A 16,591-nucleotide genomic window follows, 5' to 3' on the forward strand; every position below is an offset into this window, starting at 1 on the left:
TAGTAGGACCTGGCTTAGAGGGACATTATAGAATCTAATGCAACCTAAAATAACAGCAAAACCTTCCTGCATAAATTGCAAGCTGAAGTACTGTCAGTGGCTTCACCACTACCCTAACAATATTTGATACAAACCCCAGTGTTTTTAGCACATTAAAGGTCCAAGCATTTGATGATGAAAGGAGCCTTGAGCATTGCCAGGGTTGGGCATCCACAGCCTCCATGGGCAGTATGTTCCAGTGTCTCACCATCCTCACATTGAAAAATTTCTTCCTAATATTTAACCTAAATTTCCCTTCTTTCAGTTGGTGCCCGTTGCTCCTTTTCCTGTCACTGCCATTCCTGATGAAGAGATGCTCTCCAGTTTCCCAGTTTCTCTCCAGACCCCTTTCAGATATTGGAAAGTTGCTGTGAGGTCTCCATCAAACCTTCTCTTCTCCAGGCTGACCAGCCCAACTTTCTCAGCCTTTGTTAGGGAGATGCTCCACTGCTCTTACCAACTTTGTGGCCTCCTCTGGACTTGTTGCAACAGCTCCATGTCCTTGTATTGGGGACACCAGAACCATACACAGCATTACCAAGTGGGGTCTCACCAGAGCAGAGTAGGGGAGGAGAATCAAAAGATGTTAGAGACTACCTGAATTTCTGTACTGCATTGTAACACACTTGTCTGATTAAATTTACAGGGAAAAAAAAATAGGGTTTAAAGAAATGAACCTTTACTGAGTGAAACCAGAATTATTAACATGATGTTAACAAACAGGAACAGGAAAGGGTTTCTAGCCAAACCCTTCACCTAGCAATTCACAATTTCATACTGTTAATATATTACCAATTACATAGATAAAACTATAAAATTACTAATAAATATTGCACATGGCACCCAAATGAATGGGGTGACAAACAGTAAGAGCACATCACAGAGTAATGTGAGTTATCTGGTAAGCCTGGCACAATAAAATGTGCACCAACACAGCCAAGTGTCAGGTCATTTACCTAAAAAAAGCACATACAGAAAACTTTATATATATTGGTGAACATGACAAAAAACAATCAGTTATTTTACAAAAGCAACTGCCTATGAACACCACAATTGTATGTTTCTAGCAAGAATAAATCTTAGCATTGTTTTTTTTAATAGAAACATAATTTTTGTCACAGAACTGATAAGAAACATGTGAATTACAGCCTTTTACATCTAGGGAAAAAGTAAGTAGCCAGAAAGTTTTCCCTCCACACCAATTTGCTGCTCCAGTGAGATGAGACTGCAGTGGGATGAATCAAATATCTGAGCCCATTAGAGAACATGAGAGACCATCCATTGCCAGGGTAGCCTGGCTGTTCTGGGGTTTGCAACTATTTATCTACTCCCTTGCAGTTAGGGAATAAAGATGTACTTTTAAGATTGCTGTTTTTATTCTCTTTGACTTTTGGGCTTATCAGAGAAGAAAAAGAACTGAGAAATCAGCAGACAAGAACTACACAAACTGTACTTTTAACTGGCACTTTCAAAAAAATCAGAACTGCCAATCAGGCACACAAACAAAATCAGGAAGAGCAGGAGAACCTACCTTTTCCTCCAGCTTTTGAGAAGAGGTGCAGCATTTCCTCCACATGACATGGCATCTCCTCCTTGGTTCTGAAGCCCCAAATTATAAATACAATAAGGCATTACTTCAAGCTAGGAGCTTTTAAGCTGTGGAGTTCAAGAACAGAACCAATACATCTAAAATGTGTGTTTTGCAGGTCTTTTAGCTTATGCTGCAAGAAAACACTTGACTGCTTGAATTAGCACACAGAGCTAAGAAAAGCAGCTGATACCACTACCGCCTATATATAGATACACTTTCAATTAAGAATAATGTACATACAGAGAAACCATCTCTAAACATAACTCCTAAAGCACAAATGATAAAGAGTAACATATTCAGTAAAAGTGTTCTTTGTGCAAGTGAAAAGGGAGGATGCCAGATGCATTCCCAGAACACTGGGACTGTTTTTGCTCAAGTGTGATTGAACTTTGATAATGAATTTTGGTCCATGGCTTGCAGAGGTGTAGCTGTCACATCCATTTTTGAATTGGATGAATCCAGGACCAAACTGTGGGTTTAACAATCAGAAGTAAGGGACGAAGAGCATTTAATCAGTCTTCAGTGCAAACTTTAGACATGCTATTTTCTTGAAGTAGTGACAGATGTAACGATGCAATAACAATTAACTCCATAGATGATAGATTACCAACTGTGAATGTATTCCTTGTCCTCGCCTGAACTGTTCTATGGCTGCCTGAAAATGACTGGGTTTGCAGTTGGACCTGAAGTATCAGCTCAGTCCCGATTGGCTCTATTGCCAAGAACATGGTTTTTTGGGTTGCAGAAGGACAGCTTCATGCATAAATAAACTGTAGCATAATTGGAAAAAATATAACAGTGTGAATTGGGTCTGACTGGAACAAATTATATTCTGAAGTTCTTTGATTTTTTTTTTTTGTTTTAGTTTTGAAGGTATATCCTATTGTAGCTCATTCTATTAATACTAAGGTGAAAGGATGTCTTACCCACTTTGCATGTTCATTGGGAATTCAAGAAAAGGTCTTTATAGTAAGTGAAAGTCGTGGTTCAAACAATTTAAGCATTTTAAGATAGATTTTTGCATTTACTAGATAGAAGTCACTTAGTTTGCTTTTCTTATGTTCCAGTGTGTGCATTTTCCAGTGCCTTTTATATTTACTGGATTCTGTTCTTGAAAAGTCTTGGTTTTTTTACTGTCACAACTACAATTTTTATCTCCCATCATAAAAGCCCATATTATTTAGCTACTTATCAGTGCCTTGAATGCAGTTTCTTCATTGCTGGGCAATGTTTAGACCACTAGTTTAAATAATAGAATTTTAGGGGCTGAACATTTATGTCCCTCTTCCTTCTGTCACTGAGATACACTGAATATCCTTGAGGATGTATTTTGATACCAGTTGAACCAGTGTGACTCCCAGTGAAAGCTCCTGAGAGTGGAGGAGTGGTTGTACAGGATGAGAGGCCCAGTCTTGCTCAGCACTTTGTCTGTGACAGCAGCCTGGGACGTGCACCTACGTCAAAGCATGACAGCAGGGCCACAGCTCCCTGAGGGGAACTCAGTTAATTGTCTTAACGTTTGGTGGGTTTTAGTCTAAGGCATTGACTGGGTGCTGTATATTTGTATTCATTTCTGTTTACTGTCACATGAGCTAAACACTTCAGAACAGGAGCTGAAGCTGTTTTTTCCATCTGGTAGCCAGAATGAAGTGTGTGATCTGAAGGCCTGTCCTTTCATTACATTATTTGTGAAAAAGCATCATGTGCCGTAAGTAATCAGGGGTACACTCTCTGACTGTTACATGTCCCAAGAATTATTGGCAGGTGAATGTCTTTTGGAGAAAGACACTTGCTGCTGCTCTCCAGTTCCCTCTCAGGTCCTGGCCTTCAGCAATTACTGCTTTGAAGCAAGACAGTCCCTTGATGTAAAGCGTTTCCTTTTTTTATTTAAGTCTTTTGGGAAGTTACTCCTCGTGCAAGCATCTCTCTTCTGAAGACACACTGACATGTTTGGGAGTTTTCAGCCTGGAGAAGGCTCTGGGGAGATCATAGAGCCCCTCCTAGTATGGAGAGGGGGCTTACAGGAAAGGCATGTGGTGACAGGACAGGGAGAATGGCTTTAAACTGGGAGTAGATTTAGAATAGATGTTAGGAAGAAATTATTTCCTATAGTGAAACACTAGTACAGGTTGCACAGAGAGTTGTGGATGCCCCATCCTTGAAAGTACTGAAGGCCAGATTGGATCAAAGGCACAGCCTGGTCTAGTGGAAGGTGTCCTGTCCATGGCAGGGGGTTGGAACTGGATGATCACTGCAGTCCCTTCCAACCCAAACTGTTCTGTAAAGCTGTGAAGCAAGTTAATACGTTTTGAGTATATTGGCTTTGCTGCCTTGATGTGCAGAGCCAAATCCTGTTGTCAGCCTTGGCTTGAATACAGTTTGTTTTGATTAGAATTTCTTGGGCTTCAGGTTTGGAAGTTCACTTTCTGTGCTCTTACTGCTTGCTTAAACTCATGTGAATGCTGCATGTAGGAGCATCTTGAACATGGTGAAATTGGATACTGTTAAGTAGATGTATCTTAGCTGAGCTTAGTCCCAACACCAAGTTTTGAAATAAAAAGGAAAATAATCTTGAAAGAACTGAAGTTATGTTTCAGGACAATTCCCCTTTATTTTGTTATCTGAATTTGAGGGCAAATGGAATTGTATGTTTACATAGATGTTCTCAATCTTCCAGAAACTTATGCTGCCAAATGACTTAATTTCAGGTGTATTATGTGGAATGATCACCAAAAAAGGTTACTTGAATTAACCTGTTTTTCAGTGAGAATAGTTTTAGTTTGTAACCATCACAGTTACTCAAATTCCGTCCTGTACTTTACCATTAAGACATTTATTGCTTTGAACTAATGTTGGAACCTGATGCCGTTGACCTTGTCTCATATACACTCACTTCTTTAGGAGGAGAAGGAGCTTAAAGGGGTTTTTTTTTGGTAATATTTGCTATTTGAGATAACATTTTCTGACTGCTGCTTATCAGGTATTTTTTAAATGTTGAAAGTTAGACACTTCTTGCTATTCTGTATAGTAGCTTAATGACAGGTTTTGCATTAATCATTGAATGCATTTCACTTTCACTGCATGTTAATGTTAATGAGTGAAATGCTGTGACCTCCAGTTCTCTATTCTGATTATGTAAATAATTTCCTCCTCCCCGAAATATACAAGGCACTGGGAGGAAAGAAAATGGAAAATGTGTGGGGGTGTCTATATGTTGTAACTACTGAATTAGGTCAGTGTTACAGATTTGGGGGAGGTGTTTCTAGTTGAAAAGTCGTTCTGGTTGAAATAAAGGCATAGGGTAGAAGCCTAGAATTTTTAAACTAGAATCACATCATAATCCTTGTGATGAGTCAGTACTTATTAAGGTTTTAAGAAGGCACTTCCTAGAATCCTGTATGAAACAAATCAGTGATACCTTTCAACCTCAAATTTGTATTGCTGCTGTTAAGCCTTTTTGCAGTAGGCATCACACATCTGTTGAAGCACATCTATGACCTCCTGTTTCATGGGAACATCATTTGTAAATAAATTGCTGTATGGTTGTTAGAAAGCTCTGTTGTTACATGTTAAGCAACTCTTACTCTGGCATTCATTGTTACCACATGGCAAACTAGATTTTGTGACTTAAGTCCTCACTTGTGCATAACCAGAATACTTCAGTTAAGGGAAAAATAGGTATGTCTCCCTAGATAGGGCTTAGGTAATGCTCATTAATTATAAAATGTATTTTGAGGTCTGCCTCTGTTATCTGGTACTTTGCATTTGCTTTTTTCTGAGACTCTGTATTTTAAGTAGCTAATTCAGGGAAAAAGGCTGTATGTAGTGGGGTATTTCAGTTACTTTTGAGGAGCAGACTTTGAGAAACTCAAATGAAGGCCATTCTATCTGTATTAGAAAAAGATATTTGTTCCTTTATCATTGAATGATAAAGGATGCCATCCTTTGTGTTATCCTGTAACAGAGTATTGTGTACATATTTGCTTCTTACCTACCACTTATCCAGGAACGCACATCTGATTTTTTTTATTTTCCCCTGGCTTTTGAAAAGCTTGGTTTCTCCCCAAAACAAAATTAATCTAATCTGCCATGTAGGCATGAGACTGAAGACTGTGGAAGCTGAGGTGAGGTTCAGGTGTGCAACTGTACTGAATGGTTGAGTCTGGAAGCAGAGGCCCCTCCTGGAGGACAGTGCTGTGCCTGGTGTCCTCTGTGTGGGCAGCTCTCGTGAAGCTCCTGGGTGGTGCCTTCTGAATGGGGACCATAGGAGTCAAAAAATCTATAGTTATCTTTTTCTGGAGCTGCTAAAATTCCAAGGAGTCAGGTGGAGCAAAAACTGACTTTCACTTGTGCTTTAGTGGTGCATCAGGGTGACAAAAGGAGATGTCAAATAGGAACAAAACATAGGACAAAAACATGTCAAATAGGAATTTTCTCAGTTGGCATCAAAAGCAAGAGTCAGTGGGATTCATTTGACTCAGTCTTCATAGCCTCATAAACTGCTAGATTAGCAGTAGTGGAGTGAGTTTGTCACTTAACAGGGGTCTGTCTCCATCCTGACCCTGTGTTAAAACATCCATTCAGAGCTTTGGGTAAAGGTGGTAACTTGTACCTCTGGTATAGGGCAACCCTGGATGTATGGACAGACTGGGCAATGAAGTACTGGAAGGCAGTGCTGCAGAAAGGCACCTGGGAGTCCTGGTCATTGGAGAGTTGAAGGTGGGTCAGCAGTGTCCTGGCAGCCAGGAGGGACATCTGTGTCTTGAGGGGTGTCAGGCATCATTAGCTGGGCAAGGGAGGGGATTGTCCCCTGCTCTTTGGTGCCTCGCCCTAAACTGGTACACAACGATGTGAAGTTCTTAGAGAATATCCAAAGCAGGGCCATGAGGATGGTGAGGGGTCTTGGGGGAAAGCTGTATGAGGAGAAGCTGAGGGCACTTGGTCTTTCAGCCTGGAGGAGACTGAGGGGAGACCTCACTGCAGTTACAGCTTCCTTGTGAGGGGCAGAGGAGGGGCAAGTACTGATCTCTGCTCTGTGGTGATAGTGACAGGACTTCAGGGAATGGCCTGAAGTTGTGCAGGGGAGGTTTAGGTTGGATATCAGGAAAAGGTTCTTCCCCAGAGGGTGGCTGAGCACAGCACCAGCCTGGCAGAGCTCAAGAAACATTTGTGAATATTCTTGAGCCCATGGTGTGACTCCTGGGGATGGTTCTGTGAAGGGCCAGGAATTGGACTTGGTGATCCTTGTGGAGCCTTTCCAACTCGGTATATTCTGTTGATTCTAGGATAGTGTGCTGAATCCAAAATCACAAATAATAGAAATGAGATGTATATAAAAGCTAACATAGAGTATTCATTAGAATTCAGCTGGATTGTTGAATTCAGCTGGATTGTTCTATTGGGCTGTCTGCACACTTATATAAGTGTACAGACAGCCCAATAGAACAATTCAGCTGAATACATATAAACAATATATGTCACTGCATCAGTTTACATTTGTTTATAAATTATCAAATTAATTGTAAATAGGTATAAAGGCAATTCTTGAGCTGAGCCAAACTGTGCTTTGGTGCGTTTTACTCTAAAAAATTGAATTGAATAGTCTGAATTAAAGAAGTGATGGGAATTCAAAGTTTCATGCTTTATTAGTTCTAGAGAGGTTAAAGCACTGGTGTGTTCTCCCTGGGAATGCAGTTTGATGTTTTCTCTGAAACGTAAATGGTGAATTGAGTGGCTGAAAACAGGACTGGTGAACCACTGCCTTCTAATGCTGTTTAAATTGCATGAATTGGATTATGATTGCATTTATGAAAATATGTTTGTATATTCTGTAATTAAAAGGAAAACACCTGAACAAGTATATCCATGCAATTGAGAACATGCCTCTGACTACAAGAAGCCCTCAGATGATTTATTGGAGATGGAATGTTTTTAGTTAGCTGCAGCATAACTTGAAGTTACTATTGTGTGTCTTGAGGACATCACATAAACTTGGAGGAAGAAGTGATGGACTCACTTAGGAAGTTAGCCTTGTCTAATGCACATGACTAAGACAAGTGAAACTCCGTGTAAGCCCTGAAATACACTTTCCTGGGAATGTGATTTAAGTAATATGCATGCAGAATCATTACTAGACTCTAAAGTAAACAATCCCTAAATAAGAGGAAGAAAAATGTAGATGAATCCTTCATGTAAATGTTTTGTATTTACTGGCATCTACAAAATTCATATTTTTCTTAGATTTTATTTCATTCTATGAATTTGCTAGATTTCAAGTAAATAGGTTATTTCAGTAGTAGCTTTCTTGTATCTTCTTAATTGTGCTACTTGCCTTGAGCAGAATGGAATTTACAAGAATGCTTTGCCCACATCCTTCAGCTAAGCACAGAGGCAAATCTGAGAGTAAGTTCACACTAATGTCAGTCAGTCTGGCAGGAGAGCTGCAGTTTGTCCTGGTTCTCTGGCTGGCATTAGGGTGAGTACTCTCTGGCCTTGCAGTGCACTACTTCAGATAATTAAAAAATCTGAAAAATAATCAGTCTTTGTACATTTGGTGGGGTTTTGTTGTTTCCTTTAGGAGTCAGAACCAGCTCACTTCATGATAATTCAGCCCAAAGCATTAGAATAGGGAAGAGATGAAATCAAGCAGCTTGCCCGTGGCATCAGCTATTTTGGAACCACAGCTGCTGGTGGACACTTCTGCCTGCAGTTTAAGCCAGCCTGGACCAGGATTGCTGCTGAAATGAGCTGTTTTACCATTTTCCTGCTTCTTTGCTACCTTGCTCCTTGTGCCAGCGCAAGTTTTTAATGTGGCTGTTCTGCGACCCAGCCCTGTTAAGGAAGAATGGTGGTGATTAAAGAAGGTTTATTGTGGTGGTGTTGGCTTAGGGCTGCGGAAGAGTGCGGTGTGAGTTGGCAGCAGTTTGATTTCACTGGTTTATGTGAGTACCTCCAAACCTCCATCAGGTAGTGCAGAACTGACTGCATTGAACTGCAGTAGACTGCAGTGTGTGTGTGTGTGTGTGTGTGTGTGTGTGTGTGTGTGTGTGTGTGTGTGTGTCAGGAAACTTACTCTTGCTGGTAGTTTGTACTTAGTGATGTTTACAAACATCAGTAGAAGACAAATACTCAGGAGGGCATTTTCTAAAAAGCACAGATTAAATACCAAATACATTAGTTTTAAAAATTGCATTTCAAAAATCAGTTTCTTCCTAAAGAAAGTTTTGAGTTGGTAATGCATCTGTTCTGGACTTGGGAAGCTTACTAAGCCTTATGAATATGAATTATGAAAGCTAGAGATGGTTAACAGTTGAGTGTTTTGAAATGGTGCAATTTTACTCAAAAGTGAACATTATTCTAATGACATTATTAGAGATCTCTAAGTTTGTTGGTGCTGTTAATACTAGAGACTAGGCAGAGGAGTTAGAGTGTATTCAGTCAATTTTTATTGTATATGTAATGCCTTGCAAATTCACACAATATAAGAAAAGGTTTTAAAGCGCCTTGGAGAAAGATAACAGTGTTGAAACTTAACTTGAGATGAGACATGGTAATAAACCACTTAGGAATATGCATAGTGTTACAACAGAAATTTCACTCCAGTTGTTAACTTGAGGTTTTGGTGATTGGATCAGGATCTCCGCACTGCCAAATGCATCTTCCTGGAAGCTTATGCAACGTTTTGTATCACCTTGGCTTTTTAACTTCTTGGGAACTGTTTTTGCTTTATGTGGTGCTTGGAAGTCTGAGTTGCTCTGGGAAATTACATTTCAGCTTCCGTGGTTATACAATGCCTGGTAGTATAGAGTGTAATTGCTGATATAACTTAATGCTGCTCTTTTTGTCTGTATATAACACTGTGAAGTTGAAACACAGTGAATATGGAATTGTTGGTATAGCATTACAAGTTCAACAAATCTGATGTCACAATTTTCTTCATATAATCTGCTAAATCACTTGGTGGGGATGTGATGGGTTTCGTAGTGGGGCTGACAGGCCAGTGGACTCAGGCTTTCATAGGCACATGCTGGATAAAGGGAATACAGGTCAAATTCCCTGGGTGAATACTGATGTGCTAAGAGGAGTTTGGCTGCAGGGTTTCTATTAGTCTCAGCTGAGGTAGAACAGTCTCTTAACTCCCTCTGACATCTGCAGTTGGTGTCAGGAGGAGAGTATTGCAAAGATTACAAATTTGGCTTTTTAGGCTCTTAACCAAGTCATTTCTACATAGACCTTGAGCAGCACCATGAATTCAGATGGAGAATCTACTGTAGGAATTCAGGCACAAAAGAGTCAGAGCAAAGAGCTGCACACATTTACTCTGAACACAGGGTAAACAGACACACATTTGGAAGGTGTGTCAGTTTCTCAGTGGTATAAAGGTGATTGTAAATGTAATTTTTACTTAGAACATTAAAATAATGTTAGATATTTCAAATGTGACTTTGTCAGTTGTATTCAATAAAACGAACTAGTAAGTCTAAAACAGGAGATTCTCTATAGCAGTGTATTTGTTTCTGTAATGTTCTTTTCCAGGTGTGGATTGAGTTTCTGTGCATTTGTTAATACAGGATGTTGTCTTTTTTTTTCCTCTCCAGATTATGCAATGGTCTCTGCAAGATGGCATGTTCTTGAGTTGGAGCTTTTTAAGGCAAGCATATGCTGGTACTTCAGCTTTACTAAGTGGACTATAATTTCTTCTCTCACATCAACTACATAAGCAGACAAAATTGCAAAGATCTGCCCTGTGTCGAGTATGACAGCCACGACTCGTGGCTCTCCGGTAGGAGGGAATGATAGCCAGGGCCAGGCTCCTGATGGACAGTCCCAGCCTCCCCTCCAGCAGAATCAGGTATGGTATTAACAATCAATTCATCTAAAAATAAAGGACTTTGTTCTTTAGAAATAGTGTTCCTGAATTATTTGAATTTTTATATTTCTGGAGATCTCTAGTTAAGTTAGATGTTTTTGTGTGCATGTATGGAAGTACAGCAATATTTTGAGGGATGAAGGCAGTGGTATTGGCAAAGTAAATATGGTTAGAGAGCATGGCATTGCAAAAATGCTTCCTTTTCTGGCAGTGGCATAGTTCTTTCAAGCATACCTGTTTTGGATAAAAAGTCTTCTTGGATTAGTACCAGAAGCTTCCTCAGAACAACATTGTAGAACCTGCCACAGATTGGTAAAACCATACTACATCTGTGAGTTTGGTTTCGCTCAGTTTTGCAAAAGCACTTTCTGGATAAAGCAGCTCACTCAGGTATCAACCTTTCCAGAGCAACTGCATCCGGGTTTCTGTTCATTGTACTTGACTTCCTGAACAGCTTCTCATGTTCCTTGCTTTCCAAAGAAAAGCAAAATCTTTCATATATTACATCACAGGGTAATGATTCTTTTTTGTTGGGGGAAAAAATACCATTGAGAAGACGCAGTATCATGTAAAGCCAAAGCCATTGAAGAGAAGAACCATGCTTTATTATTTAATTCAGTGTGAAGATGGTATTTTTTTAATACCTCAAGGTTTAGTGATTGCTCCTTCCTGAGAGTGAATTGTACTTTGATATGTGTGGTGGGCTGGCCCTGAACTGCCAAGAAAGTCTCCACTGTCTCACTCCCTCTGCCTCAGTGGGATGGGGAAGAGAATTGGAAGGAAAAAGTGAGAAACTGTTTGGACTGAGATAAATGCAGTTTAATAAATGAAAGGGGTATGGGAAACAAGTGATGCAAGTGCCATCACTCACTACCAGCTGATGATGCCCAACCAGTCCCCAAGCAACAGCTGCCTTGGGAAAAAAACCCTTCTGTTTTATTGCCAAGTGTGATGCTCTATGGCATGGAGTGTCTTTTGGGTCATTTCAGGTCAGCTCTCCCAGCTGTGTCCCCTCCCAGCCTTTTGCCCTGCTGACTGCTGGGGGCAAAGTGAGAATCACAGGATTGGTAAGATTTGAAGGGACAACTGGTGGTCATCTAATCCAGGTTGCCTGCTCAAGCAGGGTTCCCTATACCACCTTACTGGGGATTGTAACCAGGCAATATAACTCCAGAGAAGGAGACTCCACAACCTCTCAGGGCAATCCATTCCAGTGCTTCATCAGCCTCACTGTTAAGTTCTTCTTTATGTTCGGGGGGAACTTCTGTGTTTCAGTGTTTGCCCATTGCCTCTTGTCCAGTTGCCGAGCATCACTGGGCAGAGCCTGGTCCATTCTCTGGCACCTTTCTGCAGATATTGATGAGATTTCCTCTAAGCCATCTCCAGGCTAAATAGGCCCGGCTCCCTCAGCCTTTCCTCAGTGAGATGTTCCAGTCCCTTCATCATCTTTGCCGTTCTCTGCTGGACCTGCTCCAGGAGCTCCACCTCTCTCCTGTACTTACGAGCCCCAAATTGAACACAGCACTCCAGGTGATCCTCGCCAGGGCTGAGCAGAGTGGCAGCATCACCTTCCTGACCTGCTGGCAGTACTCTTCCTAATGCACCCCAGGATCCCATTGATCCTCTTGGCCCCAGGGACACGGTGCTGGCTCGGGGACAGCTCATTGTCCACCAGGACCCCCAGGTCCTTCTCCCCAGAGCTGCTTCCCAGCAGGTCAGTTCCAGCCTGTCCTGGTGCCTGGGGTTGTTCTTCCCCAGAGCAGGACCCTGCATTTGCCCTTGCTGGATTTCAGGAGGTTCTCTGCCCATCTCTCCATCCTGTTGAGCTTCTTCCCAGGGCTGCAGGGCTCTCTGGGGTACTGGCCCCTCCTCCCAGCCTTGTGTCACCAGAGAACTCACTGAGGAGGCATCTGCCCTCAGCCAGGTCATTGTTGAATAAGTAAAACAGTCCTAGGCCAAGTATTGAACCTTGGGGGCCACCACTGGGGACAGGCCTCCAAGTGGACCCTGTGCCACTGAGTAGCAACCTCTGGGATCTGCCATTCCGGCAGCTCTCAGTCCACCTCACCGTCCACTCACCCTGTCCTCGCTTCTTGAGTTTGTGAATGCAGATGCTGTGAGAGATGGTGTCAGAGCCTTGCTGAAGTTGAGGCAGACAGCATCCCCTGCTCTCCCCTCATCCATCCAGCTAATTGTTTCATCATAGAAAGCAATCAGACTGGTCAGACATGATTTACCTGTAGTGAATCCATGCTGACCTCTCTTGATCACCTTCTTGTCTTCCATGTGGGTAGAGGTGGCCTCCAGAATGAGCTATTCTGTCTCCTCTCCAGGGGTTGAAATGAGCCTGACTGGCCAGTAAGTAGTTCCCTAGGTCCTCCATCTTGCCCTTATTGAAGACTGGGGTGACATTTGCTTTCTTCCAGCCCTCAGGCACCTCTCCTGACTTGCTATGATTCCAGCAGTTCTCTCAGCACTGCAGTGGGTGGGTGCATCCCATCAGGGCCCATGGACCTGTGGATATGAAGTTTAATTACATGGTCTCCACTCAGTCTTCTCAGCCAAAGGAAACTTCCTTCCTCTTGACCTTCTCCTTAGTCTCCTGGCTGAGGCAGCAACAGGACCACATCTTCCCCTGTATTTGTTTTGGTTATGATGTATTTGAAGAAGCCCTTGTTGTTACCCTTGACATCCTTAGCCAGGTTTAATTCCAAGTGAGCCTTGGTTTGCTTCATTGCATCTCTTCATATTCTGACAACATCCCAGGTGCCCTTTCCTGCTTCCACCTCATGGTATCTCCTGCCTATGTCTGAGTTCTGACAGGAGTTATCAAAGAGAAAAACAGGCCTTGAATCTGTGATAGCACTGTTCACCAACAGACAAAACACAGATTTGTTATTAGTGCTGTTTTGGTCTCAAATCCAAAACCTAGCACCCTACAGTCTGCTGTGAAGAAAATAACACTCCCTGCCAAACAGATGTGGCACAGCAGGTAAAAAATGTTCTTGAGATTTTGTCTTCCTAAGTCTTGCTCTTATTGTCAGTTCATACTATTTCTGTATATGAATAATAAGAGACATCTTTGTAGTGTGTTGTATTTTGCATGGCCCATCAAGGTGGATTTAACAATCATGTTCTTCAAGGTTGATTAGTAGATGGTTATAGTACTGAGTCACTCATGTTTAGCAAACTCTTTGAGATTTTCATGATTGTTTTCTTCTGTGCTTTTGTTGAAAACTATCTCTCTATTTAAAGTGGTTACCTTTTCTGGACAAGAATTATAAAAGCTGAAGCTTCAGTGTATTTATTTCACTTTCTGGAAAAATCTGCTGTTACCAAAAAAACCCCACTTTCCTCACCAGGAAACTAGCTTGATTTTTAAACTGCCAGGATAGAAAAAATATAGCACATTTTATCTCTGTTTTTGTTAATAAATCTGAAATAAAATTATTTTATATTGATATGTATCAATATAAAATTGAGATGATTCTGTGGAATATCTTATGACAGAAAACTGCAAAACAAGTGGAACACAAGTGCAGGTAGTACTTGAAGTATTTTCCATCTTGATTTTAGACTTCTTCACCTGATTCTTCAAATGAGAACTCCCCAGCTACCCCGCCTGATGAGCAGGGCCAAGCTGATGCTCCACCCCAGCTTGAAGATGAGGAGCCTGCGTTTCCACACACAGACCTGGCAAAGTTGGATGACATGATCAACAGGTATTTTCACACTTTTTTAAAAAGGTGTTGTGCAAACATCTTGATAGTGGAATCAGAATTTTTATATCTTTGTTTCACTGGACTTCTTAAAATGCTTTTTTTTGTTGGGTTAAAGTTGTAAAGAGAAAGAAGCTTGAAGCAGAATGTGGTTTTCTTTGGGTTGGTTAGTGTATTACTTGTCAGGGCATTTAAAAATCTATGTACTGAGCCTATATTTAAAAGCATTACAATGGGGCAAGAATTCTTGATTTTTCAGAAGCACAATTAAAATTGGGTTTGTTTGTTTTTGAATATAGGCCTCGATGGGTTGTTCCTGTATTGCCGAAGGGGGAATTAGAAGTTCTTCTAGAAGCTGCTATTGACCTAAGTAAAAAAGGTAACTGAAAGACATTTGATTATTGGACTGGTGTGCAAAGTTTTTTTTCATCATTTGAATCCCTGGTGAAGGCTTAAAAATTGTTAATAATTTCTGTTACAACCCTGGTCTTGAAGATTGTATCAGAGTGCTATGCAAAATCTTCACAGATGAGAACGTTAAAAAAAGCCATGAATGTGGTTAGAAATAGGTGCCTTAGCACGAGCAGGGAAGGTGAATAAGCTCAGAGACATAAAAATCCTGTCATTCCTGTCATACCTGTTTTTTGTATTCACTTTGATATCAGACCTAGTGGGTTTGATCTTTATAGCAGATGCTAAAACGCAAAGAATTCTAGTTGGTTTTATTTTTTTATAAGTTTCTAGTCTACCTTTCAAATGTCTTGGCAGAAATTTTTGTTCAGATTTGGCACATAAAGTATACTTTGAGGAATATCAGAGAAAAGTTAGAATTTTAAACAGCATGGCTTAGACTAATAGTCCTACCAGTGCTTGCTGGTGTCTCACTTGGGAGTAAGAGGGTTCCGTATCAGGACAGTGTATGTGCCTGTTAAATTGTACTGGTCAGATTGACAGGTTTGCCATGTGTTCTGCAAAATTCTGTTCTCATGGTAGGTTGCCTGTGTTTGAGTAATAGCAAGAGTCACAGCAAAATAATTTTTTAGGAGATCTACACTCACCAGCTCTTTGTGTTTCGAATATAGCGTTATACAAAGTGCCTGCTCTTTCTTCTGCATAGCTGCTGGCCCATGGAAACTTCATGTCCATGTTAATAAATGTTATTCTTAGGCAGCTTTAAGACTAAAAAGCTGATTAGGTTAATGATATTCTGGGTTGTCTTGATTAAGTTTTTGCTTTGGAGCACTCTATGGAGAAACAAAAGTTAGGGTGCATCCTTGTGATCCAGCAAGGATAATGACATATTGTTGCCAACAGTGGTTTATCAGTTGTAGTTGTGCTTGGAACTGATGGCTTTGTGTGTAGCTGGGTCTGGCAGGAATCCTCAAGCAAGTGTAGGATGTTCAAGGGATCACATCTGTTCTGAAGGGAAAAGAATGCCAGCTTTTCAAGAGAAAGTGCAGCCACCTTTGTGTCTGCGTTGATGGAACAGTGCAGTAAGAAGAAATTATCTTCTTGTGATTTGTGAGAGAGAAGTATATTCTGCCAGCTGTTAAGTCATTTTTAAAAAGAAAAACAACCCAAAACCTAAAAGCTGTCAATGCAGTGAAGTAATAAGAGCAGAATGAGATTTCTAATTACTCCTGACATCATTGTACTTCCCCAGAGCATCAGGCCTAGTTGAAAGTTCTCCAAAAGAAAAGCTTATTTTTCCTCTTGAAGTTGTGAAAAACAGTGGAAATGTATTCATATGCTTTTGCACTTTGATTTTAATTAAGTTGTTGGTGTGCAGTTCTAAAAATTACTTCTGTGTTGCTATGTATGCTTCCTCTTGCCCTCTAGATTAATTGCTGTGTGTAAATGCTAGGATTTTTGGATAAGGAGAAAACAAGAAAAGCTCTTAAAAGTAGTTGTTTGCTGTGTTATCTTTACAGCTTCATCCTAGATTTTTGGGGGGTTTTTTGCTACTTGAAGTTACATGATGGCTAACATGGTTCCTTTTAAATAACTTCTAGTTCCCAAGGAATATGATAGGGTGTAACTGACACTGTTTTGGTTGCTCAGAGTTTGGCAGACACTGTTTGAGAGTGCGGTATATATAGAGAAGCAATAGAAATGGTTTGGTTGTGTATGTTTCTTAATAGATTAAACTGCTCTATTATCTCAGTAACATCTAAAATTTAACCCCTTGCTACCTGTCATATTCTGACAAGATTTATTTCTAAAAGGAGGAACTGAAAGGATATACTGAAAAATAACCAGCTTTTGAATTACATAAACCCTGTATTTCTGTCTGTATCCTATTTAAATTGTGAAGCAACAAAACCTAGAAAGACCCCACTACCTCTTTTTGCAGGTACTGTTTTCTTGTGGTTA

General features: G+C 40.7%; 1 protein-coding gene across 2 annotated transcripts in view; it reads left to right on the forward strand.

The window, feature by feature from the left end:
* The window catches only part of USP9X (ubiquitin specific peptidase 9 X-linked), a 97,091-nt gene that overhangs the window by 13,695 nt on the left and 66,805 nt on the right, over nt 1-16,591 (forward strand). For both annotated transcript variants that reach the window (XM_059839989.1, XM_059839990.1), the window contains exons 2-4: nt 10,228-10,481; nt 14,076-14,221; nt 14,518-14,597. In XM_059839989.1, the coding sequence (XP_059695972.1) occupies nt 10,386-10,481; nt 14,076-14,221; nt 14,518-14,597 (322 nt within the window). In that variant the 5' untranslated portion in view covers nt 10,228-10,385. The remainder of the gene's footprint in view (nt 1-10,227; nt 10,482-14,075; nt 14,222-14,517; nt 14,598-16,591) is intronic.

Source organism: Haemorhous mexicanus, chromosome 2 (assembly GCF_027477595.1).
Source record: "Haemorhous mexicanus isolate bHaeMex1 chromosome 2, bHaeMex1.pri, whole genome shotgun sequence".
Taxonomy (NCBI): Eukaryota; Metazoa; Chordata; class Aves; order Passeriformes; family Fringillidae; genus Haemorhous; species Haemorhous mexicanus.